Raw genomic sequence first — 26,602 nt, forward strand, 5'->3', positions numbered from 1 at the left:
ATGAAGAGGAAATGAAACAGACAATACTAGGCAAAAAAATATGTTTGAATCTCATTACGCCCTTTTTGCTCTGTAACCCATTGATGACAGCTTTGTTTCTTTCCAGTTCGAGTTTATGTTACATCACTCCCGGTCAAGTGCGTTAAATAGGATATCTATGCAGTTGGAAATGTAGTTTGATACAGCCATGCTGGAATGCTACAGGGTATCCGGGCATTTGCTTCAGAGCCCTTGGCTTTAGTGCCCTCGCAGAGTCTTACTTGACACTTTTTTTTACTGGCTTCTTGTCCTCCGAGGTCCTAACGTAACCTGTTTACCTCACTAGTATTTAAGGAAGGCAGGAGAAAAAATGTTAAATGAATTTCACATATTGGGCTACCGGTGCCCCTCGCAGATGTGACTCTAGGACCACTCACTCTCCAGTTCTACCCACATGTCTGAAAATGAGAACCCAGCCTGCCAAGATTAAGATGTGCCCCAGGGTCATGTATCTTTATTTGCTCTGTGAGAATGAGTGTCTCCTGAGCATTCCTCACAAGTTCATATTGTATTGGACACAAATGTCCTGCTCATTTACAGTGAATATGATAAGGTATATCAGTTAAAAATATAAAATATGATAATCGCACAAATATTCTACTCCGTCAAGTCGAGTAGGTGTGCTTTTGGCAGCGATGACAGTCTTGTGTCTGTGTCAGCTTTGCACATCTGGATGGTGACGTTTTTCCTCATTCTTCTTTGTAAAACAGCTCAAGCTGTGTCAGGTCGCGTGGGGATTGTGAATGAGCAGCCGTTATCAGGTCCGACCACAACTTCTCCATGAGACTGACATCTGACATTGACATTGGTGTTTCAAAGCCATTCCTGTGTAGCTTTGACTTTCTGGGAAAAAAATAAAATCTCTCAAGGCGTAGGTTTCTTTCAGACGGCATCAGGTTGTCCAATTGGATTTCCTTGTATTTTACTATATTCATTGAATCCCAATTAGTTGATAAGTGGTACTTTATATCAAAGTGTAATACTCAAATATATGGTTAACTAGGGGGTTCCCCCCTGCTCGCTTCACTCGCCAACCCCCCCGGCCTGCGCCATGCACTTCATGTCTCTGCCGCTCGTGTTGTGAATAGGGGGGCTGAACGCACCCCAAAGAGACGTGGTCGCTCCTCTGAAACCCCCTCTTAAACAATGATTCAATGGGAAACATGTAGCAGTGCTACTAGTAGTTAAAACAGCATCTCCCAGCAGTACCTGCAGGGGCTGTTGGCGTCAAAGGTGGTCAGAGGGGTTTAAAAGGAGGGCTGGTGTCCGAAAGAGGGAGAAGTGTTTTTTGTTGTTGTATTTTATATTTCGTTTAAATGTCGGACTGCCTTCTGCTAATTAAACCATATTTAGTCGCTGTGTCCTGGATTGTATTCGTTGTTGGCGGTGTGGATCATCTTCTGTGTGCCTGTGTGCTGAGGACTGATTGTGGATTCGTGGCTTTCCCGCAAGTGTAGGAGCGCTCCGGAACCATCCATCCATCTTCACCCTTACAGTGTCTAGCAGTAGGACTGCTTTTTCATTCCCTTTCAACATATACAGTAGATCTCTGGACTTACTGTCGTCATCTCTCATTACATCCGGTGTGGTTTTCCATGGACTTTGCTGTGTGGAGTTGTGTTTTTGTGTTTAATGTACTATCGCCGTAGGGGTACTGGGGTGGTATTATTGTTTTCATTTATGTTATTGAATTTCATTATATTCTTTAATTGTGGTTAGTTCCCGGTGTGCTTTTTTTTTTCTCTGTTTGTGAGTGTGTGCGGGTCGGGCCAAGGCTGGGAGCGTCCCTAGGATCCTCAATAAAAATAAATAAATCACCGTCATCTTAACGGCGTGAATCTTAGCGGCACCGGACCGCTACAAACAAATACAGTTTTTTTCCCTCTTCTTTGCTCGATCAGCTGCTGGCTTGCTGCTGCTGTGTGCCACTTGATCTGCATCTCACATGGCGCTTTGAACATTTAAAAGCCTGTACAGCAGCTGTCCTACTCTTTGTCTCTTTCTGGCCCCAGGCATAGTTAAATCTTTTGGCACAAAGTCCTGTCTCGCAAGATGCGAGTTCTTGATATATTTTAGTTTATACTTTAAAAACGGAATAAGAATCTGAAAATCTAACAACATCACATTAAAGTTCGATAAATTCTGACAAGAATGATACCAAACATATACAGTATATGAAGGTTTTAAAATAAGCCTGATTTAAAGCGTGACAAAAAAGTGACATAAAAATGTCACCGTTGCACTATTAGGCTTAGGATTTTATATATATAAAGAGTAGACTTGACCGTATGTGTTAAGTAAGTTACCGCTAAGTGACATTTTAACACCATTTAGTGGTTATCACCTGGTAAGATTATAAGGCCTAATCAATTTGTTTCTGTTTTCCATTTGTAGTGCGAACAGAACATATAAGAAGTGACCATTCAGTTCATCAGGCCTCATTTGGTTAGCTAATCGCTAAGCTGTCCTTATATCTCATCACGATACTTTAATAAGTTGTCAAGGTTTCCGCTTCAACTCCCAAATTTGGTAAACTATTTCCGAAGGTTGTGACTCTTTGTGTGATGACGTGCTTCCTGGCTTCAGTCATAAACGCACTCCAACTTAATTAAGACCAGTGTCCGCACGTGTATGCGATTCGTTTGTTGAATTGAAAGAACTCTGCAAGATCAACTTCGTCTGTAGCCAGTGGCGTAGCTTGAGTTTGTGCCGCTCGGGGCGGGGTGGTGCTTCGATTTGCCGCCTCCTAACATATCTGAATATGTTAACCTATTTAAATAGAAAATTAAAATGGTGTATAGAGAAAAATTAAGATACATTTTGCATAGATTTATTCATATATAGAGAAACAGCAATCATTTTTCACATGTAATTATTTATCGGCATGAACTAGACAAGAATATAGTATAGACGCACTGATAAGCTGTGTTGTAATTATTAGTTTAATATAATTACGCGACGAAAACCAGAACCAGTATAGTGTACAAGTGATAGGCGGGGATGTTTTCTGCGCAGAGCAAGAACGCATTTGGATTGATGACAAAACGAAATTATAAATTGTAAATTAGTTGTTTATCTTCCCAGAAATTATTATCGGTGTAATGTTTATGTTTGTTTTTGTTATTGCCTCATAAATTTCAACTGCTGTGTCTGATGCTGTCAGAGAAGGACAGTCTGAAATTGATTTTTGAAGCATTTGTGGATAAAAATCTGAGAATTTTACTTTTTTTATTCATGAGTAATATTTTTCCGAACCCTGTTGCTTACACACGAATTGTACCGAGCCTTTTGGCCAATAATGGTGCCCCCAAAAATGTGCCGCCTGGGGTGGACCCTAGTTATGCCACTGACTGTACCTTTGAGAATTCTGAAGACCAGGATTAGGTGCCCACACTGCCGTCTCGGCTCAGGACTGAAGAGGTTCAGGTCTCTGAGCCTGTCAGAGTCGGGTTTGCCATTTAATTCTACTGCTGCCTGCTATTTCTTTTTTTAGCATGGTGACCAGAATGGCACACGGGATTCCAGAGGCAGGCTCTCAAGTACATTAGGCCAGTGGTTTCCAATTTCCATCCTAGGAGACCCCTTTGGTTGCAGGTTTTCATTCCGAGCAGCTTCACAATTACTGAGTCATTTTTTTTATTCGCCGGCATTTAGAAAAACACAGCAGTGTGAGATTTACATTCATTAGAAATTGAGAAATATTTCAGTTATTCTCTTAGTTCTACCTTCTTAACTATTGTTTGCTATTTTCTGATGGACTTACCCTTTTCTGTAGAATTTGCTCCCTTAATTGTCTCCTAATTATGACAATTAACAATGAATGAGGGTCAAATGACATATCGGCAACATAATCTGGCCAACGTTTCAATACTCACTTCTAAGGATGCAAAGACCGTTAATAATTCAGACAGCTTATGAATAAAGACAATTTGACTTGAAAGTGACTTTGTGCTCTTTGTTTACCAAATGTTTCCACCGTTTTGGCCTCAGACTGTCTGTGTCACCTCAAGATGTGATAATAATATTGCACTGAAGGTGTTACTTACCGTACAGAGCTACCCATCGAAGCCTGACTTGACTGTACTGTGCACACACAGCTCAAAACCAGTGAACTCATTAAAGTCTTTGGACTTGCAAGGCAGGCTAAAATTAGGGAGTGCGCTCATCTTATTTACTTTAAGAAGTGCGGCTGCTTTCACTGCCAGCCACTTGCGATCCAGAAGGAGTGTCCGGAGTGACACCAAAGACCAATGTTGATCCAGAGGCAGGAAGTTATTTGGATTCCTAACAGCATATTTATTTCCGGATAGGCTTTGAAGGAGAAATAAGAGACATTTAAAGGGTGGCAAGTATAGACTAGACAAGTCGTTCATAATATAATTAGCATCTTTAAGAAATTAAAACACCAAAACCAACTAGCATGTTCTGGTAGTCAGAATTATTGTGAATTGTCAGGGAAAAAGACAGAGGGCAAACGTCCAAGGGTCTACAAGAAGGAAGCATTCAATGAAAGCCAAAATCTGCCTGTGTGTTTATAAATAGAGCCAACCGCACTGGGCAGAGGTTGTGATCTGACCCTCCCGCTTCAGCAGTGAAAGGTTTTTCCTTTTTTTCCTTGCAGACGTTTTTCAGCTGTCTTGTCCTAGGCACTTGCTTAGATTCAACACAGCATCATTCTTTTCACCCATTTTCTATTGCAACTTTTTTCATGGAGCTTGTAATCTTTCTTGGATGCCAGTGGATCTCAGGGTTTATTCATCTTCAACCTCACTTATTTTTGGCTAGTTTAGAGACGCCAATCTAACAAACATTGACATCTTTAAAATGTGGGAGTATGCTGGAGTAGTTAGATAGATAGTAAGTACTTTATTTGTCCCAAAAGGGACATTTAGCATTTTATAGTAAGTACTTTATTTGTCCCAAAAGGGACATTTAGCATTTTACGGGTGCTCACAAATATCATAACAAGCACCAGTCTTCCTAAAATACACACCAGAATTACCAAAAAGAAGAAAATGTCTGACTTGGCTAAAGATAAAAAGAGCAGTCTCTGTGAGCCATTCTAAAGGTGTGTTGCTGTAGGTATTAAGATAACACTTACTTACACACTTCTGGTGAACAATTCAATGACTTATAGTCCTCAATGCTAGTGTGGCACAGAGAGGATGTGCAGCACTGATATTACTTACCATCAGTTTTGTATTATTTCTCTCCTTTGCTACGACCTCCAGGGGGTCCAGAGAGTGTCCCATAACTGAGCCTGCCCTTTTAATTAGTTTGTTGATTTGGTGGGCCTCTCTTGAAATGATGTTACCAGTTCAGTTCACCAGAGCACAGAAAATCACACTGGTCATCACAGAGTCATACAGACAGTGAAGGGTATCACTACCCACGTTAAAGAGCACAGTTGCCCTTTCTTATATAGTTCCTCTGTGTTACAAGACCAGGCCAGCCCGTCATTGATACTGACCCCCAAGTACTTGTAGCAGTGCACCACCTCTATATATTCACTGCAAACTCTGTGCAGAACAAGAACAGGATGGGAACAGGAGCCAGCTCTCTAGAGCTAAGCATTAACCAGTTTTCCAATTTTGTGATAATAATTATCTCTCTATTATATAAAAAAAAATCCAGAGACGAGACAAGACTTTTTACTTTTTTTTTTTGAAATTTTATTAATTTTATTGCAATCATTCCATACAAATCAATCAATTTTTACAAAAAGTAGGATTGAGAACAAGTCAACCCCCACCCCTGAGAGAAAGAGCAAGGCCAACGGAGTAAAACTTAAGACTTATAAACATACCTAAATTGATGAGTCTGATAAGCCAATAGAGATGAATGGAGAAGAGAACAACAACAACAACAACAACATTTATTTATATAGCACATTTTTATACAAGCAGTAGCTCAAAGTGCTTTACATATTAAAGAATAGAAAAATGAAAGACATAATTATAAAAAATAAATCAACATTAACATCGAATAAGAGTAAGGTTCAATGGCCAGGGGACAGAAAAACAAAAACTCCAGACGGCTGGAGAAAAAATAAAATCTGAAGGGATTCCAGACCATGAGACCGCCCAGTCCCCTCTGGACATTCTACCTAACATCAATGAAACAGTCCTCTTTGGATTTAGGATTCTCACGGAAGGGCTTGATGATGATGATGGTCACGTAGACTTCTTCCTTTTAATCCGTCCATCATTGTTGGAGCATCATGAAGCTTTGAGTAGGTGGAGGTGGCGCAGGCCACCACCACAAAGAAACCGGAAAAAGAAACAGAAAAGAGAGTAGGGGTCAGTACCGATTTTAGAGCCACCATGAATAGTTGTTATGATGAATTGAACATATAGAGTATTAGGATTAAGTTAAATTACGATTAAAATGAAGTTATAAAAAGGCCATGTTAAAGTAATGTGTTTTCAGCAGTTTTTTAAAGTGCTCTACTGTATCAGCCTGGCGAATTCCTATTGGCAGGCTATTCCAGATTTTCGGGGCATAACAGCAGAAGGCCGCCAGCCTCACCACTTCTTTTAAGTTTTGTTCTTGGAATTCTAAGGAGACACTCATTTGAGGATCTAAGGTTACGATTTGGAATATAAGGTGTCAGACATTCCGATATATAAGATGGGGCGAGATTATTTAAGGCTTTATAAACCATAAAGAAAGAGCTTATACTAAAATATTACTAATTAGATCCTGCCATGTTTTGAAAAAAATCTGTACAGATCCTCTAACTGATTTTTTTCCAATTTCAAATAGTATAACACATCAGTTTCCCACTGACTTAAAAGAGGAGAATTAGGATTCTTCCAGTTTGGCAAAATAAGTCTGCGTGCCAAAAGTGTATTGAGTGCAATCACAGTTTATTTGTCTGTCCTTCTCCACTTTAAACCCATCTGGAAGAACCCCAAACACAGCTGTTAATGGGTTAGGAGGGATTGTCAGACCAAGGCTGTCTGAAAGGTAATTAATTTTGGTCCAGAATGATGTTAATTTGGTGCAGGCCCAAAGCAGTGTGACCCAGTGAGGCTGGGACTTGATTTCAGTGTTTGCAGGTTGAATTTTGCCCTGGAAAGACTTTTTTCAAGAGATTTTTTCAAGTCACGCCCTCATCTCAACCATATTCAGTTACACAAACGGTACTCTCACCTCTCATTCATGGGAATGCTTTTGACAGACACATTTCCTGCTCTCTCGGCTCTTACACACTTTAACGTTTTCCACATTTTAAGTTCCCATTTAAAGAAGATGTATTATGTCCAAATCTTATTGAAGAATTTCATCATGAAGGGTTATCAACAAAAAAAATGAGTACACAGGCAACCCCAGCAGCGAGAAACGATGAAGTCAAACGAATTAACTCCAACCATGACAATCGGTCACACAGAAAATTGGTTAAATTCGTGTCAATAGACTATACTGAAACAGTTGGTGGTGATCATGCGGAACATGAAAACATTAACTTACAATATCCCGAAGAATATCTACAACCGTTAACACCGTCCAGTCCTCCACCACACAAATTACTGTAGAAAGAAGGATGTATCCAAGAAACGTAATGTAGTACATCTTCCGCGGATAACATGACACAACAAAGGAGATCTTGATATGCTGTTCATATTAAAGTGTTAATAGTTTCCCGTTAGAATAGCTTTTGTAAAGACAATTAACAAATCTCAGAGCCAAACATTTGAAAAAGTCGTTTTATTTAAGAGAAAGAAACGATATTCACTCATGGGCAGTTATACGTTGCATTGTTGCAATGAAAATCCAAACACAGAATCAAAATTCAATGCAATATTGAGGAAAATGTAATCAAAAAATTGTTTTTACTGAAGTTTTTCAGTAAAAGTGTAAGTTTAAAAAGTATTTGCTTGAGTAACTGATATTTTATATTATTTGAAATTGGAAAAAATTGAATTCACACTTAGGGAATCTGTGCAGAACTTTTTCAAAACCTGGCAGGATCTAATCAATAACATTTTAGATTAAGCTCTTAAAGCACAGAGGAAGCAGATTCTCTCCCCATTTCTTTTTCTTCTCCATTTATCTTTATCCGCTTAGTAAACTCATTGATTTACTTATTTTTACTAACTTTAAGATTTACTCTGTTGGCCATGCTCTCCTTCTCAGGGGTGGGGTTTGATTTGTTTTCAATCCTATTTTTGTAAAAATGTGTCTATTTGTTTGGAATGATTACAATAAAATAAAAAAAAAATAAAAAAGTAATTGAGTGTTAATTTCAAAGCCAAACAGAACAAAATCGTATTACGCAACAAATAACTCTAATGCAACATAATTTACTTTCAAATTATTACATTTTACAGTTTTATAATATGGTTAATTAATGTAAAGTAGTTAGTTCTATTATGCACAGGCCTGGGGGATGGCGAGCGAAGTGAGCAGGGGGCAAAGCCCCCTAGTCTTTTAATTTTGTCACCTATAATGAAATATTCCAAACATTTAATGCAAACCTAATAGTGAAGCCCAATATCAGCACAATATGTAAGGTTATGACATCTATTTTCTAAACCTTCTTGTTCCCGAGATTTATCGTTGCAGTGCTGATCACAAAACAGGAACTAATTTCTGGATGGTACATTCATCAAACATTTTCTAATGGGGCGTATAATATGTAATGTAACGGTTGGCTGGGACCCTTGCTTAGCCGGAACGCCCGGAGAGTGGAAGGACCAGGAGAGGAGCAGTATCTCCTCTGAGACACAAGAGGGTAGCCGACCTGGTTGGTGCTGGGAACATGGGAACAGAGCTTGGAAGCTCAACGTCTGGAGAGGATCGGAGCACTGGAATGCAGCACTTCCGCCACACTCGAAAGTGCTGCCAGAAGAGAATCCAGGAACACCCGGAGTGCTTCCAGGTGCCCATGCAGCACTTCCTCCACACCAAGAAGTGCTGCAGGAAAGTCATCAATGAGCACCTAGAACACATCTGGGTACAATATAAAAGGGGCCGCCTCAATCCATTTGGGGAGCTGGAGTCAGCAGGCAGAGGACAGAGTTTGTGGAGAAAGGAAAAGAGTAAAGAAAGGACCGAGTAGTGATTGCTGGGTGTTGTGCTTTGTGCGTTGCAGAACGGAAAATTAAAGTGTGTGTTTTGGGACTTCTGTGTGTCCTGTGTCTGTCTGGGTCTGCGCTGATCTCCTCAGTAAATATCTATCTATCTATCTATCTATCTATAAAACACAAAGTTGTCTGGCTCACTCACGCACTAAACAATAAAACCACGATTTCCCATTCAGTTAAAAAGAATTCATTTGGCAGGATTGTGTATCTAGGTCAGTAGGTATCTACTATGAAAGGACATTTCAATATATCTACATTTAGGGGTAAAAAATTAAATGATTCAGAAATTAGCCTTCAGGAAGAGCTGCTCAAAACCATGGATAAGTTTAACTACAGTATCTAGGATCAGTAGTAGCCCAAGATGGAGAATTAGATGCAGAGATAACCCACAGAGTGCAGTGTGGATGAAACAAATGGAAGAAGGTATCAGGAATATTCTGTGATCAAAGAATTAGAGTGAAGGTTAAAGGTAAAGCAGCGGTGAGACCAGCAATGACGTATGGAGCTGAGACATGGGCAGTAAAAGGAGCGCAGGAGAAGAAGTCAGATACGGCAGAAATGAGAATGTTGACATACAGGTAGATGTCTGGAGTTACACCAATGGATAGAATAAGAAATGAGACAATCCGAGGTACAACAAAAGTGGCACAGATGTCTAAGAAAGTACACGAAAGTATTTTGAAATGGTATGGACATGTGATGAGGAGAAATAAAGAATATGTGGGCAAATGAGTGATGGGAAAGGAAGTAAAGGGGAAGAGAAAGTGAAAGAGGCCAAAGCAGACATGCATGGATAAAGTAAAAGAAGCAGTTTGACTGAGCATTATGGCAGGACCGAGCTGTACGGAGAAGGCTTATCAGGCTCATTTACCCCCACATAAAAGAAGGAAAAGATGAAAAGGACCAAAGAATATTTTCCCTCATACTTTACCTCATGATAGTGAACTAAAGTCACTAAAACTGCAGTTGTCCATGCTGTAGCCTCTCTGAGTTTTGGACCTGAGGATTCTGGGTGGAGTTTACTTGCTGTATTAAAATCAGAAAGCAGCTCGGCAGTCACCTAAAATACTTCTGGTGCGGGCCCTGGCACCCCCTGTGGTGCATTACAGAGTTAGCAGCTTTGAACACCCCTACTTACCTACAATGCTGAGGTGGATGGATAAAGTAAAACAATATTTGATGGAAAGCGGCTTGACTGAGCATAAGGACGGAACTGAGTTATATGGAGAAGGCTGATCAGGCATGTCAGCCCCACGTAGAAGTAGAAAAAGATGAATAATAATAATAATACTGCGGTGGGGTGGCACCCTGCCCGGGGTTTGTTTCCTGCCTTGCGTCCTGTGTTGGCTGGGATTGGCTCCAGCAGACCTCCGTGACCCTGTAGTTAGGATATAGCGTGTTGGATAATGAATGAATGGATAGATTAATAATAACTGACAATGTGATCTGGCTCAGCTTCTATGGCATCCTGATAGCAAGCTACTAACAAGATTGTAAAAAGGGAAAAGTCCATGATCCCACAAAATGGTGCTGCTTGAAGATTACAAGTAAAGACAGCAGAATATTCTAGATAATAAAAAAACACTTTTAATCAGAAAGTTAAAGATTCTATTATATGGTAAACAAGATTGAACTTCAAAATACGCACAGAAAAATATATTATGTTTAGAAAAAAATAAAAAATATAACAAAGTCCTGGCATCACTGAGCTCTGAGGTATATTCAGTACCCTTTGAGATGGTTTTGTACCCTTCTCCTATATCCCTGGCTTGTTTTGAATATTTTTGGGTCTTCATTGTTGTTTGTGTTATAATAAATCTCTATCACACTGTCAGAACTCAGCACTGGAAAATGTATTCTCATTAAATTAATTGGGAATATGTGATCCACCCGTTTGCTACACACATGGGGACAACGTCTTGGGGGAGAGCTGAGAAAAGTCACTTGTCATATTTGCAAAGGGCAGGCGTACTTTTTCACAACTCTCTGATTTTCTGTTTTTAGCAATTTATTGAAAGGTTTTCAATTGTTTCTTTTAGTATGGCATGATACACACTGTTTTCTAGATCATCTAGAAAAATCCTTACTGTAACACATTGTAACTTTAGAATCTTAGACAATAATATGTGAAAATAGTTGAGGGGGCTAAATACTTTTTCAAGGCACTGTACATTCTGAAACCAACTTTATCCACTTCAGTGTTGCTTGTGTCATGACGTGTCTCAGCAGCACTGGTCACCGCAGTGGAGTGTTAGTCCTTGGCCGGGCCCACTCATGAATGCTCCCACACTTACATGGAGAAGTTCAGAATCCTAAACTAAGTATAAAGTCAGTGAATTTCAGAAGTTAGCCTGGTGTTGGAAACATCAATTGTTCATTTTCTGATTTAGGACTCAGTATATATTTAAATGTAATAATGAAATAGTATGAAAGGCTACCCAACTGGTAATATAATGCCAGGTCCAGATTGTGTTAAGCTGGTACAGAAGAGAGTGGAGGGCCCATCAAGAGACTGAGAGAGCAAAGTAAATAATCCAGAGAAAGAGAGAGTGAGCTCAAGTCATATTGGGCTATCCCCGCTGCATCGGGCACAAGGCAAAAAGGGATACCTACTCATCAGAGGGCAATTTCAAATCACCAATCAAGAAAGAGGAGCACAGAGCAAAGGCACTTTGTGTCAGAGTTTTATAAGACATTTGACGTTTTTTGACATTAGAACATTAGAACACTCTAGACAAGAACAGGCCATTCAACCCAACAAAGCTTGCCAGTCCTTTCCACTTATTTCTTCCAAAAAAATATCAAGTCAAGTTTTGAAAGTCCCTAACGTCTTACTGTCTACCACACTACTTGGTAGTTAATTCCAAGTATCTATTGTTCTTTGTGTAAAGAAAAACTTCCTAATGTTTATGTGAAATTTACCCTAAACAAGTCTCCAACTGTGTCCCCGTGTTCTTAATGAACTCATTTTAAAATAAAAGTATCGATCCACTGAATTAATTCCCCTCATAATTTTAAACACTTCAATCATGTCACCTCTTAATCTTCTTTTGCTTAAACTGTAAAGGCTCAGCTCTTCTAATCTTTCCTCATAACTCACCCCCTGTAGCCCTGGACTCAGCCTAGTCGCTCTTCTCTGGACCTTTTCTAGCGCTGCTATGTCCTTTTTGTAGCCTGGAGACCAAAACTGCACCCAGTACTCCAGACGAGGCCTCACCAGTGCATTATAAAGGTTGAGCATAACCTCCTTGGACTTGTACTCCACACATCGTGCTATATAACCTCACATTCTGTTAGCCTTCTTAATGGCTTCTGAACACTGTCAGGAAATTGATAGCTTAGAGTCCACTATGACTCCTAAATCCTTCTCCTAAGGTGTACTCTCAATTTTCTGACCACCCATTGTGTATTCAAACCTCACATTTTTACTTTCTATGTGTAATACTTTACATTTACTGACATTAAATTTCATCTGCCACAAATCTGCCCAAGCCTGTCTGCTATCCAAGTCCTTCTGTAATGATATAACGGATTCCAAATTATCTGCTAATCCACCTATCTTGGTATCATCTGCAAACTTAACCAGCTTGTTACTTATATTTCTATCTAAATCATTTATATATATATTAAAAATAGCAGCGGCCCTAACACTGACCCCTGCTGGTCACCACTCTTAACATCGGCCAGTTCTGATGAGGTTCCTCACACCATCACCCTCTGCTTCCTGTGTCTGAGCCAATTCTGCACCCATCTACAAACATCACCCTGAACTCCCACTTCTTTTAATTTGATGCCCAACCTCTCATGTGGCACCTTATCAAATGCTTTCTGAAAGTCCAGATAAATAATATCATAAGCTCCACTTTGATCGTACCCTTTTGTTGCCTCCTCATAGAATTCCAGCATGTTAGTAAAACATGACCTCCTTCTTTTGAACCCATGCTGACTGTTCAGAATAACTCCTGTCCTTGCCATGTGCTGCTCAATCTTATCCTTAATAATTCCTTCCATTAATTTTCCTGTGCTGCATGTTAAGCTTACTGGCCTTTATTTGCTTGGATCTGCCCTGTCACCCTTTTTATATAATGGGATGATATTTGCCATTTTCCAGTCCTTCAGAATCTCTCCAGTGCGCAGTGACTTCCTAAAAATATGTGTCAAGGGTTTATATATGTACACACTAGCCTCCTTAAGAACTCGAGGATAAATATTATCTGGTCCTGGTGATTTGTTTGATTTCAGTAAAACAGAGCCACTTCTGTTTTACTTGAGTTTGCATTGGAGTTTTCATTAGATCTTCTGTACAGGACTATGCATTCTATAAAGCCTGCCATAAAATGAAACCTTTCGGCCCTTAATTTTCTTTTTTTATGGGAAAATTTATTTTGTAAGATATTCTACCTTTGGGGTGTCTAGGAAGCTCAAAAATGAAAAAAAAAAACAAAAAAACAAAATATCACTATTATTATACAATATCTGCCAAATACTTCAGTCTTCTTGAGGAAATAAAATTGAAAATGGGGCTACTTACCATGTGGTGTGCACGGTCCAGAAGCGTCCATTTTTCCTTCCGTGTTTCGCAGACTGTATGACAGTCTCTCCAGTCTGCGCTAATAGTACCTGTGCTTTACAAAAATGGCTGCATATTTATGTACTAGTAATAGGATGTCAGGGCCGCAAGGGTGAGTGAACTCCTGAAACTTTGTGTTGAACCATCTCAGCATTAGGGTGACTAATGAAAGCTTTGGAATAAAGCAGAAACTTCTTGAATGGTCTGATAAATTTCATGATTTTGTCTTTCAATAGGTACGGTAACAACACTAGAAGCTACATGGTCAGGGTGGGAGATTACCACACAATGGTTCCAGAGGAATATGAAGAAGAATTTGGAATCCAGCAAATAATCATCCATAGCAACTACAACCCAACCAGCAATGACAATGACCTGGCCCTGGTGCAGCTGCTGGGCTGGAATGGCGTGTGTGTAAAATTTAACAGCCACGTCTCACCGGCCTGCTTACCTTTGAGACGGGAACCCGCTCTGAAAGTGGCTTCCAACTGTTACATTACAGGATGGGGCGATACAGGTAAGCCACCTGGGGGCTGTCAGCTTCAAGTTATCCACAGATGTGAAAGGAATAGCTTGGAGGTGCTGTATGGATGTGCAAGGAACAGGCAAAAAGCGCTTTGACAGTGAAATGCAACAGGGAGGTTATGATTTGGGAACAGCATTTAATAGAACAGCTTGACTTTTCACTGTACGTCTGAAGAGACACTGCTATGGTACATTCATTTACTGCACCACAACATGATTGAATCTGTCCATCCATCCATTTGCTAAACTGATTTCAGTTTCATGGATGAGTTCATCACACACCCACAGTCATTCTTTACAGGGCCTTTAGGATTTGTGATGAAGTCCTAGTACTGAAGAAAATCAGGCAGAGGTGGCACGAAAATAAAATGGCATTAACTAAATTTAAATAACAAATGTGTGCAGCATCGTGTAGTGATGTTCAGATCAGCAGCTTTACACTTCTTGAGGCCTCGGTTTGATCCTTGCACTTCCATGGAGTTTCCACATTGAGATTTCTCCTGTACTCGTGTTTCCTCCTCCACTATGACGAAATGCAGGTCAGACTGACTGGCAACTTTAAATCGACTCTGAATGGGTGGACATGTTTTTAAATAGTGTTGTGCAGGTTCACACCTCACAAGAACTCACTCAAAGTTCAGTTCACACAGATTAAAATGAGTAAATTCACGTTCATTGTTCACCATTTCAATTTTGAACTAGTTCATGTTCAGTTCATTTTGTATTTTTTAAGGAGTGAGAATAAATGAGCCATGAGTTTACTTTTTTCAGTTTTGCATGCCTTATATTAGGCTATTACAGTGTTCTTGAATAGAAAACATGAAGATTTTTTAATTTAAATACACTTTATTGAGTTATATCCAGCAACAAACATGTATAACCATATACGCTAATATCCTCCTGTTCAAAATTAAACAGATGCAAGTATCCATATAAATTACCACTCTATTTCCAACCGTGTGACACAAATGGTGACTGTGGAACCAGTGTGTTGGTGAACTAACCTTATTATGCTGCCGGTCAAAATTCGCATCACATATTGTAAGTCCAACGGGGAAAAATATAAAGTGGCCTCACGAAGTACAACGTTTTCTTAAAAACGAAAGCAGAGCTTCACCGTGTGCTCGGGTCAGCGAGGGTGCAGCTTAAGCACAAGCAGGCAGACACAGACAGCGCCTATTTGATTTGATGTTTTTTTTTTCCGAATACAAATAAATGGCAAAAAATTTGTACGAAATAAATATTCGTAAAACTCCACTATTTGTGCTTATCTGAATACCGTATTTGGATTCGGCTCCACCTCTACATTACAGGATAAGGCAAAACATTTAATCTGAACCACACCAGATCCAGAATGTCACATAAAGTAGAACTAGCTCACATTCAAGTTCTTCATTTGTAAATACGATACGTTAAGTTCACCGTACTTAGAAAAATTAACTTGTTCAATGAAGGCGCTCTCTTGAACTAGTTCTTGCACAACGCTGTTTGTAAATGTACCCTACAGTGAACTGGGACCCCATCTAAGGTTGCCTTGTTATCAATGCTGATGAAGCAAATCCTTCTCAATTTGCTCCTGGGAGCAAACTACCATAAATCTGAATTTCTGTAATGCTGAAGATTATTTCATACTGTAATTGTAAAGAACTTCAGGATTACTTTGAAAAGTACAAACGGAATATCCACCTGTAGTTGAAATTAGTGTACAGTGCAGATCCATAGACTACAGCAATTCACACTGTGTTCCGACTAAGAAGACCATCATACCAGAAAAAAAACTGAGTGAGGAACAGCAGAAAGAAAGAAGTCAAAACTGCAAGTCAAAAAGTCAAAATTAAATCATAAACCAGAAATTAGAAGCAAAATGCAGAAAACAAAAAAGAATAATAAGTCACTAGGTTTTGTCCAATCTCAGATACAAATTGCTGGTTTTGGGGAATCTGGTGTGCTGAGGACATCCCAGCCATCACAGTTATGGAAGAATCTCCATGGAAATGGCCAGTAGAAAAAGCCACAAAATAGGGACCCACATTATCACACCAAAATGGCATTGAAAGAAATGGACTCCAAAACTGAAATTCGGACTTGGATTGAATTGGATTCCTTTGCCATTAAATCCCCCAAAACAGCACCAAGATGAATAGTCTAGCCTCAGAAAACGTTCATAAAATGTAAAATCCTGCAGCACTTGTTTATATTCCTTGCTTTGCACCCCAATGAATACAAGTTATCGCCAATATACTAACAACCTAATTGTGTTTCACTCAATCAGAATATAGAACCAATATAGGAAGTACTTGAAGATAAAGATGCTTTTATCTGTGGTGCCTCTGCACAAGAACCACTTTTTTCCATCCTTTCAAACGTACTCAGTTTTAAATGTCTGGAAAACATTTGGGATTAAATCTCTTAGATATCTGTACATAGACAACATCTTTGCGTCCTATGAAGAATTACACTCCAAATTTAACTTTCCAGCAACACATTTCTTTCACTACCTTCAAATTAGAAACTTTGTTAAACAGACCCTGCCCAATGTCCCTCACCTCCCACCTACTGTACCTCTATGCTGGAAAAAATACTAATCAGTCTTGAGGACTCGGACAGCATCTTTGTAATATATAAAATACATTTTACAGTCCCTACCTTTCAAAGATTGAAGAGTACACTGGGAAAAGGATCTCTCACTCAACATCTCAGAAAAGGAATGGAAGGCAGCAATGCACAGAATTCAATCGAGCTCCAAATGTGCAAAGCATAGAATTATTCAACTTAAAATTATATATCGAGAGCATCTGTCTCACTTAAAACTGTCCAAAATGTTTCCAGGGCAAGATCCAAACAGTGAACGTTGCAATCAAGTTCCAGCCTCACTGGGTCTGCGCCAGATTAACATCATTCTGGAGCAAAATCTTTAAATGCCTCTCAGACAGCCTTGGCGTCACAATCCCTCCTAACCCATTAACAGCTGTGTTTGGTGGGCTCCCAGATGAGCTCAAAGTGGAGAAGGACAAACAAATTGTGATTGCCTTCACTACACTATTGGCACGCAGACTTATTTTGCTCAACTGGAAGAATCCTAGCTCTCCTATTCTAACTCAGTGAGTAACTGATGTTATATACTATTTGAAACTGGAAAAAATCAAATTCACACATAGAGGATCTGTTCACAACTTTTTCAAAACCTGGCAGGATGCGATCAATAACATTTTAGAATAAGCATTTAAATTGAGGAAGCAGGTTCTCTCCCCTCTTTTCCACCATTTATCTTTATTCATTTATTAATTTATCTATTTGCTTATTTTTACTAGCTTTAAGTTTTATTCTGCTGGCCTAGCTCTCTTTCTCAGGGATGGGGGTTGATTTGTTTCAAATCTTTTTTTTTATCAATGATTAGACAAGCTCAACCACTCACTCACTCACTCACATGGAGACAGTTTGCTGAGGAGACCTCTTGTTAATGTGGGTAGCTCCACACAGAAATCACTTGAGTTAGGACATGAAGTGCTGTGAAGTGATAATCCTGCCTACTACACCATTCTAAATAAAAATAAACAAAGATTAATTATGGACATGACATTGGCTAATATTTACAAACCAGATGTCTTTTGTTTTATCTTATGGGGTTTGTCAGAATAAAACAATTTAATTCTTATAAAGTAATGCTCACTGTTTCCAGGTCATTGGATGGGGATCGGAGAGTGTACTGCTAGCAACATTCATTAGTCCGTATTTAAACCTGAGTGGTGATAGGACATCCTGTATTGACACTGAGCCAACAGTTAACCAGACATGTTTTTGGACTGTTTAAGAATAGCAGAGTGACGAAAGACGCCATGTCTAACTGGAGAACTCCACACAGTTGTGACTGTATCTGGCACTTGAAGCAAGGTGAAGTGATAATCTGTGCCACTCTCAATACCATTAAAATATGGACATGCTCTGAGCTGATAAACACAGTATATTGTAATCATTACCTTAATATAACTAAGTATTTTAAATAATTTAGTCATTACTCAGGGATACTTACTGTTTCCAAATTATTGCATTGGGTGGGGTACATGATTATTGGACTTTATTTCGAACTTTTGTGTTTCAGATTGAAAGATTAAATGAAAAAAAAAACTAGTAGGAGTGGAAATTGCAATGGTGGTCTGTAAAATCTGTGTAAATGGTGATGGGGGGCTAATAACGTGTTATATGTTACATATTACATTAATAGAGAATATTTAAAGGGAGATGTTAATACCTACACTGTCTTGTGAAATAATAAAATCGTGGAAAGAATGTGTGTTTGAAAAAAGAAACATTAAGGAAAAAATAAAACATGTGGTTCAGAATAGTGTTGACCTTTCTGTCAAATGGTTAGAATTACGCCGCCTCAAATTGTGTTAGTGATGATTACTTCAGTTCATAGAGTAGCCAGTATTTTCCACGTTAAATCAAACTTCTTTAGTCGGGCTGCAGAAGTGATGTGGGTAATGCAATAACCAGACATTGACCTTTTAAGTTCTTGTATGGGCTCAATTATTGCACCAGATGTGACAGCTGTGTTTTAGTTAACCCCAACGTTTTGTGAACGTTACGAGCTTCAGTTAGTTTGCAGTTTGCAACATACAGAACGTAAAAAAAAAAACCAACTTTATTAAGTCTAGATTGCAATTTTAGGGTAGGAATTGCTAGGCTGGCATGCTCTTTGTGGTTGATTTTATTCTTCACTATTATTCCTTCATTGTTTAATCTGGATTTTTAATCTGCTTTAAAGGGTTTATCTATAACATATTCCGGTACTTATTAATGACTTTGGTATACCAGACTGCAGTTAGACCTCAGCAGAGAACAATTATTGAGAGCTGAACTTGGTGTGGAATTTGCAAACTCTCACCTGTTTTTGTTGATTTCCCCAGGGTCCTTCATTTTCCTATACATTTCAAAGACATGGACTCTGTTTAGTTGGAAAATGTAAATTTCCACATGTCTGGGATTATTTGCCTGTGACCTTTGATGAACTGCTAACACAACGACGACATGTTTCCACATTGTGCCTGTCATTCCTCCAGCCTGTTAAAAGTATTCACAAACGTGCCTGAAGACTACATTTCAGTTGTTAGTTAGCACACTATACTAAAGTTGTAAGACAATAACAGTGATAAAAAACACCCTTATGAATTTATTATAAGTGGCCAAGGGTGATCCTAGAAATATATAATTGTTCATAATCCATTTACAAGATATTAGAAAATCATTCATTTTGTATTTTTTAATTATGGGCTGGACCAGACCATAAAACTGAACAGTTTATCATACACACAATTATGACTGGTTAATGAGATCCAAACCCCCAATTTTGTATTTACTACTAGCTGTCCCCCACAGCTGCACCCATGTAGTAGTGAAACAGGGCAAACTTTAAAAATCGATAGGTGTTGGCACTGTATGTGATCATGTTCAGCTCTGACGGGAGAGCGTTCCCCGCATGGGGAGAAAAGCATGTGGCCGTGACATCTCTGGCAATCAGCAGATACCCTCTAAAACACATGGAGCTCTGATCTTTCTCTCAAAAACATCAAACTTTACTCCTTAAAAATCTCTAGATGATAATGTCTGCTGAACAAGCAGGTATCGCTAACTAAGCAGAGGCAAGGTAAGCTTCAACACGTGGAGATAGGTGGAGTGACTCAAATGGAGGGTGGTGTGTGAGTGAGTGAGGAGGGCCCCGTCTACCTCCCCTCGGCCCGCAGCGTCTCTTTCGGGTTCATGACAATAAATCGGTACCACAAACGAACTATAATACTTAGCACAATGAGAGAAGTCGCAAACCCAACTGGAACGTTCAAGCAAATTACAGAGAAAAACCCAATCAAAGTAGTTCTCTCGTGAAAAGCAGACGGACATACAGACAGATGTTGGATTTTATATATACACTAGCTGTGTAAGCCTACTGTAAAAAACCCCAGGGTCCTAGAAACTATTGAAATCGGCAGAAAAAAAAAACTGAAATGTTGAGATGTCGGGTAATTGAAAGAAACTACTCTGGGCGTCTCTCTCCTAGAAGGATTCGTTTTGCCGACATACTTGCATCTCTTGTGTATTAGCAGCGGGAGGAAAAGTAAAAGGGATACCGTTTTGCCGATGTTATTGGCTAAGCGACTGTCTTTCTTCTGAGGTTTCGTTTTGCTGACGTGCTGGCCTTGCTTGTGAGTTTTCTGTTTCTTCGGAGGTGGAGGAGCCCCTTATGCCGACTCCACCCGTAACTTCTGGGCCGGACTGACAACAACAACATTTATTTATATAGCACATTTTCATACAAATAAATGTAGCTCAAAGTGCTTTACATAATGAAGAATAGAAAAATAAGAGACACAGTAAGAAAAGAAAATAAGCAACATTAATTAACATAGAATAAGAGTAAGGTCCAATGGCAAGGGGGGACAGAAAAAACAAAAAAAAAACTCCAGACGGCCGGAGGAAAAAATAAAATCTGCAGGGATTCCAGGCCATGAGACCGCCCAGTCCCCTCTGGGCAATCTACCTAACATAAATGAAACAGTCCTCTTTGTATTTATGGTTTTCACGGAAGGATTTGATGATGAAGATGATGATGATGATCACGTGGACTTCTGGCTTTTAGTCCATCAATGCTGGGGCATCATGGTGCTTTGAGTAGGTTGGTGGTGGCGCAGGCCGCCAACACAGAGAAACCGGAAAAAGAAACAGAAGAGAGAGTAGGGGTCAGTACGGATTTTAGAGCCACTATGAATAGTTATGATGAATTGAACATACAGAGTATCAGGATTAAGTTAAAGTGAAGTTATAAAAAGGCCATGTTAAAGTAATGTGTTTTCAGCAGTGTTTTAAAGTGCTCTACTGTATTTGCCTGGTGAATTCCTATTGGCAGGCTATTCCATATTTTAGGTGCATAACAGCAGAAGGCCGCCTCACCACTTCTTTTAAGTTTAGCTTTTGGAATTGTAAGGAGACACTCATTTGATGATCTAAGGTTACGATTCAGAATATAGGGTGTCAGACATTCCAATATATAAGATGGAGCGAGATTATTTAAGGCTTTGTAAACTATAAGAAGAATTTTAAAATCAATTCTGAAAGACACAGGTAACCAGTGTAGTGACATCAAAACTAGAGAGTTGTGTTCGGATTTTCTTTTCCTAGTTAGGATTCTAGCAGCTGCATTCTGCACTCGTTGCAAGTGATTTATATCTTTTTTGGGTAGTCCTGAGAGGAGTGCATTACAGTAATCTAATCGACTAAAAACAAAAGAGTGAATTAATTTCTCAGCATCTTTCAGTGGTATAAGAGGTCTAACTTTTGCTATATTTCTTAAGTGAAAAAATGCTGTCCTAGTGGTCTGATGAATATGTGATTTAAAATTCAGGTTACAGTCAACGGTTACCCTTAAGTTTTTTACTTCCGTCTTAACTTCTAATCCTAATGCGTCAAGTTTATTTCTGATAACCTCACTGAATCCGTTTTTGCCAATCAATAAAATTTCAGTTTTCTCTTTATTTAACTTGAGAAAATTACTATTCATCCATTCAGAAATACCAGTAAGACATTGTGTTATTGATTCGAGAGAGTCGGTGTCATCAGGTGCTATTGATAAGTACAGCTGTGTGTCATCAGCATAGTTATGGTAGCTCACGTTGTAACTTGAGATAATCTGACCTAACGGAAGCATATAGATTGAGAAGAGCAGCGGACCCAGGATAGAGCCTTGTGAAACACCATATACTGTAGAATATCATGCGTCTTTGAGTTGTGATTACCACAACTCACAAAGAATTTTCTACCTGCCAGGTAGGATTCAAACCAATTTAAGACATTGCCAGAGAAGCCCACCCATTGACTAAGGCGATTTCTAAGAATATTATGATCAATGGTATCAAACGCGGCACTCAGATCGAGGAGGATGAGAACAGATAAATGGCCTCTGTCTGCATTTACCCGCAAGTCATTTACTACTTTAACGAGTGCAGTTTCTGTACTGTGATTTGTTCTAAAACCTGACTGAAATTTATCTAGAATAGCAGGTTTACTTAAGTGGTCGTTTAACTGCATAATTACTGCCTTCTCTAGAATTTTACTTAAGAAGGGAAGGTTAGAGATGGGTCTAAAATTTTCAAAAGCAGAGGGGTCAAGATTATTTTTCTTAAGAAGGGGTTTAACTACAGCAGTCTTAAGACAGTCTGTGAAGATACCAGACTAATGACGAGTTTACTATGTCAAGGATATTATCAATAAGCGCGTCTGATACTTCCTTGAAAAACCTTGTTGGTATTGGGTCAAGGACGAGGTGGAGGGTTTCATTTGAGAGATTATTCTATGTAAATCAGGTAAATCTATCCTGGTGAAAGAATTGAATTTGTTTATAACGGAGTACTGGGGCTTAGGAGGTTCCACAGTGTTGGGGAGATATACTATATTATTTATAATATCATTATATTATTATAATTATTATTATTATTATGTGAATTTCCCCTTGGGATTAATAAAGTATCTATCTATGTATCTATTAATTTTTTGATTAAAAAATATAGCAATGTTCTCACAGGTTTCGCTGGAAATATTATGGGGCCATTCCTTTATGTTACCTGGGTTTAACAGACGGTCAATTGTAGAAAATAGGACTCTGGGATTACTAGCATTGTTATTTACACACACACTTCCACACGCAGACGTTTATATATAAGATATTTAAATTAACTTTGTGCCCCAAAATAAAGTTCCCATTGCCATGTTGGGTTAATCGACTTCTTTAAACTGCCCTGATGTTGGTGAGCTTGGGTGTGTGCATGCGAGTGTGCGCCTAGCGACAGACTGGAGTGCCACTCAGACCTGGTTTCTGCCTTCTACCAGATGTTGCTTGAATAATCCGTCAGCCTTCACGAAACGGGATTCAGAGTTTCAATAAATGGGCATACAGATGTGCAGGTGTTAAAGTTTTAAACATAGTTTTGGGAAAAGTGCTGACAATGAAACTTGTCTTTAGTGTAAGATTAGTCAACTTTTTTTAGTCCTAGAACAAGGCAGTTTATTAATTAATAGCAGTTTATCATTTTCAAACTTTTTATCATCTAACAAGATGCAGTTGTTCGAATACATTTTTTATTTGCACATTTTCTTGAAATAGAGTGTTTTTTTAATGTTCTGTCAGTTGGTCATTTTATTGCTGCAACTGTAAACGTTATCTTGATACTAGTAAAAAGTACTTTTACCACAAATTTCCAATCCGATAATTGAACATATTTTGTAATAGTGGGACCAGTATGACCCAGGAAATTAGAAGCAGTTTATAATTCATATGAGTATCTAGATTACATCAGATATCTGTGCAGGTAGAAGGCACTATACCAGTGCTTAACCCGGCACAGACAGACACAAGAGGCACACTTACACAAGTTCACGCTTTTTATTTTCTTCTTCAGCACAATACACACAATGCACCAACCCACAATAATTCCTCAGTCCTTCCTTATTCTTTTCCAAAGTCTTATGCCGCCTCCACTCCTCCACTCACAAGCCCCGTCCTTTTCCACCCGACTCTGGTTCCCTGAATGGAGTGAGGAGGTCCCTTTTATAGTTCATCCGGATGTGCTCCAGGTGCTTCCTGATGACCTTCCTGCAGCACTTCCTGGTGTGGCGGAAGTGCTGTGTGGGCACCCGGAAGCACTCCGGGTGTACCTGCTTCCTGGTCCGGCAGCACTTCCTGATGCGCCGGAAGTACTGCATACAATGGCCTCTGAATCATCCAGGTGCCCCCTGGCGGTGGCCACAGGTCCCCACAAGGTTGAGCTTCCAAGCTCTGTTCCCAGGGTGGCTGCCTTCGTGTTCCAGGGGAGGTACTGCTCCTCTCTCGGCCCTTCCATCCTTCAGGCGTCCCGAATGGGCATGAGCCCCAGCCGTCCACCACAAAACATACAGCACCTGAAGCACAAAAATAAATATACATACTAGCAAAATTAACTTAAAGTGTATAAGCATTTAGTCTGGGATGGCAACAGTAAAAACAGTCAAATATACCTTTAATACAGAAATAATTAACCATTTCAGACCCATAACTTTATACATTTTATTAGCTGATGGAAATCCATTACAGTTAACAGTGAATAAGATATATTGACATGTGCCATGATCTGGCTTATAAATTTAATTTGTTTCAACAATTTCTTGGCCTTTAAAGACTACATGAGTATATTTTATCTAGTGATTACAGTACAGGTAGACTTTGGCTTCACTTGGTTTTTAATATGCCTTCTCCTTGTTTTCCTTATGGACGCCAATGTGATGGCGACTGCTTACTAGGACCTGAGGCCCTGTTGCTGGGAGGCAGTTCCTGGAGGTTGTGTGTCATGACGTCACTAGCGTAACATTTTAAAAAGCTGCCACTGTAGCGGCTTTAGAATGGTTGCTGGTGATTTGGAAGAAGACAGACACAGCAATACCCGAATTCTGCCGTTTATTTTACAAAAGCGTCATCCAGCTTTTTTCTACAAGACAAGCAGTAAAGGGCACAGTCAGCACATGCAACGTCAGGCGCTCTCGGTCTCCTGCAAAAGCGTCATCCAGCTTTTTTTTCTCTTTTAATTAAACATGTATACACAAATACAATAAATACAAAAATGAACAATTGAATATAAACAACAATAATGAAGGACAATAATTAACGTTGCAACATACCTACAAGACAAGCAGTAAAGGGCACAGTCAGCACATGCAACGTCAGGCGCTCTCGGTCTCCTGTAGCAAGCCAAACAATATACCAATGAGGTTGAATCTCCGCTAAAAACCAAACACTTTTAAAACCCATTTCTGCCGACCAAAAGGTACAACAGAACCTTAAAGCACATCGACAACCACATGGCGTGATGGTTCCATTCAGTTTCATACAGAAAACACTTATTTAAAACTTGTCAACTTATACAAGAGACGGAGAGCGTAGAGAAGCGCCTTACCTGCAAAAGCGTCATCCAGCTTTTGCCAGGAGTCTGCTGTACGCTACATGCGCGTCCCGTGGGTGTTGCATCAATTAAAGTGACCCCCCCGCTACAACAGACAAATAGGAACTATATACAACAGATACAATGATTACATTCAAAAATAAACAAAATTTACAATATATATAAAACAAAAGAAGTTCAGTATATATAAAAAAAAGTTTTGAGAATGTTCACAATAAAACAAACTAACTCAGCCACACCACTACCCGTACCTAATCATCCAAGATTTGGATTTGTGAAAGAAAAATCAAAGCCTTCGTGTCATTCCATGTTGTTATTTTTTAATTTGCCGGTTGCAATGTTTTTTCTGCCCTGTAATTATGATTTTTGTCTCATATTTCTTACCTCTTATTATTTGCACCCTTTTTATCTTTTGACTTTAGTGCTCTGTTCTTTAACCACAATTCTGGCTAAATTACCCCAGCTTTGTTTTTTAATTATTATCTTCCCGATTATGACAACTACATTAATCCTGACTTCTCCCTGCCATCTCCTGATTTCATTTTCCCTCAAAACTGCTGTCACCTTGGACAAGCAGTGCAAAATGCTAATGAATATCTACTGAATGTATGTATAGTAATATCCCAATATAATAATCTGCTATTTATCTTTTTCCCGCATTTCGCGATGTCATTAGAACATAAATAAAAAGTCTTCTAAGGCTACGCTCACACTAAGTGAATCTGTTCTGTCAGTCAGTCAGTCAGTCAGTCAGTCAGTCAGTCATTATCCAACAGGCTAAATGGCCTGTTCTCGTCTAGAGTGATCTAAATGTGCTTTTAGAAATAAATAATCTAATCAAATCTAATTCAATCTAATCTAATTTAATCTAATGTTAACAAGTTTATGGTGACCAACACTGGAAAACACCAAAAAATAACAAAAAGCAATTGAAAAAAAATCGAACTTTACTCACTTTGTATAATCCTCTTGTCAAGTCGTCCAGTTGTGTGCTCACAATATGCATGCATTCTTTTTGCTAAAGCATTGTTAAATGAACACTGCCGGAAAGTGAAAATAGTCCACAAACAGGAAGCCCATCACACGGGATTACACCTCCCCCTTCGTTCACTGGTCAAGAATCTTGTCGTTAATTAAAAAAAATTATATCATCTTTGAGTGGAAAATCTTTTAGTCGTTTCCTAGAAAAATGCACAATGGGAGTCCTTCTGTATATCTATCTATTTATTGCATGTGTGTTAGCAGTGAGTCAGGTGCAGAAAGAATATAAGATCCTAAACTATTAACGCTGTCATTCTGATGCTTTTCTCTTTATTTGTCTTGCACTCCTTTAATGATACTGTAGTTTTGGGTCCGAATACCATGGTGGGCTAGTGGTTAGCAGTGCAGCCCAATTAGACTCC

The 26,602-nt window shown here is 39.1% G+C and overlaps 1 protein-coding gene across 2 annotated transcripts in view; it reads left to right on the forward strand.

Annotated features, from left to right (window-relative positions):
- The window catches only part of prss12 (serine protease 12), a 138,091-nt gene that overhangs the window by 103,360 nt on the left and 8,129 nt on the right, over positions 1 to 26,602 (forward strand). For both annotated transcript variants that reach the window (XM_039759608.1, XM_039759609.1), the window contains exon 12: positions 13,935 to 14,215. In XM_039759608.1, the coding sequence (XP_039615542.1) occupies positions 13,935 to 14,215 (281 nt within the window). The remainder of the gene's footprint in view (positions 1 to 13,934; positions 14,216 to 26,602) is intronic.

The sequence above is a fragment of the Polypterus senegalus genome, chromosome 7 (assembly GCF_016835505.1).
Source record: "Polypterus senegalus isolate Bchr_013 chromosome 7, ASM1683550v1, whole genome shotgun sequence".
NCBI lineage: Eukaryota > Metazoa > Chordata > Cladistia > Polypteriformes > Polypteridae > Polypterus > Polypterus senegalus.